The sequence below is a fragment of the Rattus norvegicus genome, chromosome X (assembly GCF_036323735.1).
Source record: "Rattus norvegicus strain BN/NHsdMcwi chromosome X, GRCr8, whole genome shotgun sequence".
NCBI classification, from domain to species: Eukaryota; Metazoa; Chordata; class Mammalia; order Rodentia; family Muridae; genus Rattus; species Rattus norvegicus.
In genome coordinates, this window is record NC_086039.1 from 20,847,548 (window position 1) to 20,850,458 (window position 2,911).

Consider the following 2,911-nt stretch of genomic DNA (forward strand, 5'->3'; position numbering starts at 1 on the left):
TCATCCTTCCTGTGTGCCCTCCACCTACCTCCCCCTTTATGAGTCATTCTTAAACTTACTCCGGAGCTCTCCGAAACTTCTTTGTGTTCCTCTCTACTCAGTTGCCTTTACTTCTTAAGGACCCGAGATCTCATTTTCTGTTATCCTCCACGCCCCAATTGTATGTTTCTCTTCAAGCACCATGCCTCCTCAGGGAACTTCCCTTTCTTCTTCAGCACCTTTTCCAAGTAGTCACCCCTTCTAAACACCCTATACCGGCTCCATTTCCTCTCCCTCCCCCAGACCATACCAAATCATTCCCATTCAATTTTTTAGATAATGGATTATAATAATAATGGTACTTTATTCACAGGATAAATTGACAGCTGTTCCTTCATATCCCATCCACCAAACATACTCATCTCTTACACAAGACAATGTTTTTACATTTAACAGGTCATATCCACAGATTGGTAGTTTCCAGAACAAAAACAACAGCAATGCTCGCAAAGATTCTGGGTTATCAGAAACTCTCAGGCTTTCAATACACTGAAAAATTAATAATTTTTGCCCATCTACAAAGTACACATTTGCTTTCCGATACTATGCAAATTTGACCCTAAGAGTTCTTTTTCACCAAGTCATAGACATAGATATGGAAATCATCGTCAAACTTGATGAAGTACACAGAGGGCTTGGCTTTAACTTGGTGAATGACCTTGCCTGTCCTCTTGGAGCCATCTTCTTTGGTATATTCCACATGTTTACCTATCAGGCCATCTACAACTCCTTCTGGCTCCCTGTCTGCTGGAGGAGATGCACTGGACTCTGGCATGATACGGAGGTCACCCTCTTTATAATCATCCAGAAGCTGATACATGTACAATACCGGATCTTTCTCATAAGTAATATAAAACCAGGCGTTCATGATAGGCGCTTGGGCCAGGACCATCCCCCTCCATTCATCCTTAGAGCCATGCTCACCCTCAAACATGTGTTCCACTGCTTTCCCAATTATGGTATTAGCAAGGCGCGCATCGCTGACTCGAGAAAAGGACACCTTATCAGGAAGGATTTTAAGCTTTAAAATCCTCTCATCTCTGTGAAGTTCCAGTCCATAGACACAGTCAATGCCATCATATTTCACCAGGTAGAGAGAGGGGTTGATAGGCACCTGATCCAGCACAGTTCCTTTCCACTGTGTGATGGGCTCATCTCCTTCTTTCCACCCGTGAGAAATTCTGCAGCCCACGATGTTCCTTCGGGGCCGGGACGAAGATCTGCTCCTTTGCCTCTTCTGAGAAGCTTTTTTCTTCTTGATGGTTGGGGAGCCAATGTGGTGACCGACGGCTTCTCCCATTTGCTCTTTTGCAGCCGCTTTTTTGTGAGGGGTCTTCATACCTGTAAGAGGAGGAGAGAATCTAGGGAGAAACATTCTGTGCAAATATTAAGGTTATTTTTTCTGTGTATGAGGAAGTCCCTGCACACGATATACATGTGTGCAGTAGCAGTATTCTATATCAAAACGTGGTTAAATGCCTGCTTGCATTACCCTCTTTCCAGGCTTGTTTGGTTACACAACAGAGTTGGAGAAGAGATCGCTGTGGAAGTTGTGGCGCTTGAGAACCAAGCAAGAAGCAGCTAGTACTCTGTTAGCTCCGTTGTCATCCTAGCTAACCCCGCTCCACCATCCCCATTTGTAACCTCGATACCAGATTTCTAAATCCTTCCATGCAATTCCTATGTCTCTTGTCCACTGTCCCCCTCCTTTTCATCCCGCCCTTACTGCCCATACCCATGCTTGCTCTGTGCTCACTTCTTCATATGTCTTCCAAATCATCCCCGTTTCCCTTTGAGCTCAGCACCACAAATCTGTCTCTCGCTCTGGCCACCTTTGTATAAGATTCCCCGTGTTTCTTGCTCCGTGCCCCGCCCCCCAAATCTCGGTTCCGAGTTTCCCTCAGCTCAAATCTTAGCACTCCCTCCAATTTTACTGACAAGCAGGGACCCATTCCTATTTTCCGGCACCTAGTCCAATGCTTACCTGCTCACTGTCTGGGTTTGCAGCACTCACGTGCCCAAATCGGACAGAAGACTGTTGCCTCTGCTGCGAGCCTGGAGCGAAGGATGATCAGCCGGCGACCAGCCAAATGAGCGCCAGTGAGAGCGGAGCCAGGAGGAGTCTAACGCCAAGCGCCTGTGTAGGAAAGCCGCGGGGCAAAAGAAGGGAGCATCCAGGAAGTCCCTGCTCTGGGCTTTCGCTCACCGTATTCCGGAGTGTCAGAGGCAGCAGTACCTGGGCCACTTAAGAGCTTCCAGCAGTCGCCGCTGCCACTGCAGTCTCCTCCCTCTTTTCCTAGCGTAGCTTCCTGCCCCGCGAGAGGCCGCCCCTTCCTGCCAAACACGGTTCAACCGCCTGCTCCCCACTCCACACGGTGGTTCTAAGCTGGGGAATGTGCTCTTGTCCTTATCCCTTCTGCCAAATCAGGAGCCAGGAATTCTCCACACACACCCCAACCCCTCCCCCACACAACTCCTCTAGCGCACAGCTCCTAAGGATTCCCTCCTTCAGTTCAGGTTCCCCACCCCCACCTGCAACTCTACACTTTAATGCCCCCAACAGCATCTGCTTTCCATCCTTCAGGAATTTGCTTTTCCTTTACCCCGTGCCCTCGTGGAGTTTTCGTTATGCAAAAACTGCCTTTCGGGTTGTTTTAAGCTAGTGGAGCTAGGATGAGAAAGAAGAAAAAAAGAACCGATGCTCACTTCTCTCTTCTGTTTTGACCCGATTTATAAGTAAGTTTTCTTGATTGCTCATCTTCTTGAGGATAGGAACCTCCCAGCTTCAGGACTGAGGCACTATGTGTAAGATTCTCAAATGTACATTAGATCAGCTTCACCTCTTCTCCACTCCCTTTGCCTCATCACAAAA

The 2,911-nt window shown here is 47.8% G+C and overlaps 1 protein-coding gene across 1 annotated transcript; it reads right to left on the reverse strand.

Moving 5' to 3' along the window:
* Nucleotides 1–323: 323 nt before the first annotated feature.
* On the reverse strand, nucleotides 324–2,307 carry Spin2a (spindlin family member 2A). The gene is made up of 2 exons (NM_001127657.2): nucleotides 2,024–2,307; nucleotides 324–1,380 (listed from the first exon to the last, which is right to left on the reverse strand). The coding sequence occupies exon 2, from the start codon at nucleotides 1,376–1,378 to the stop codon at nucleotides 599–601; it is 780 nt and encodes a 259-aa protein (NP_001121129.2). The 5' UTR covers nucleotides 1,379–1,380; nucleotides 2,024–2,307; the 3' UTR covers nucleotides 324–598.
* Nucleotides 2,308–2,911: the final 604 nt, after the last annotated feature.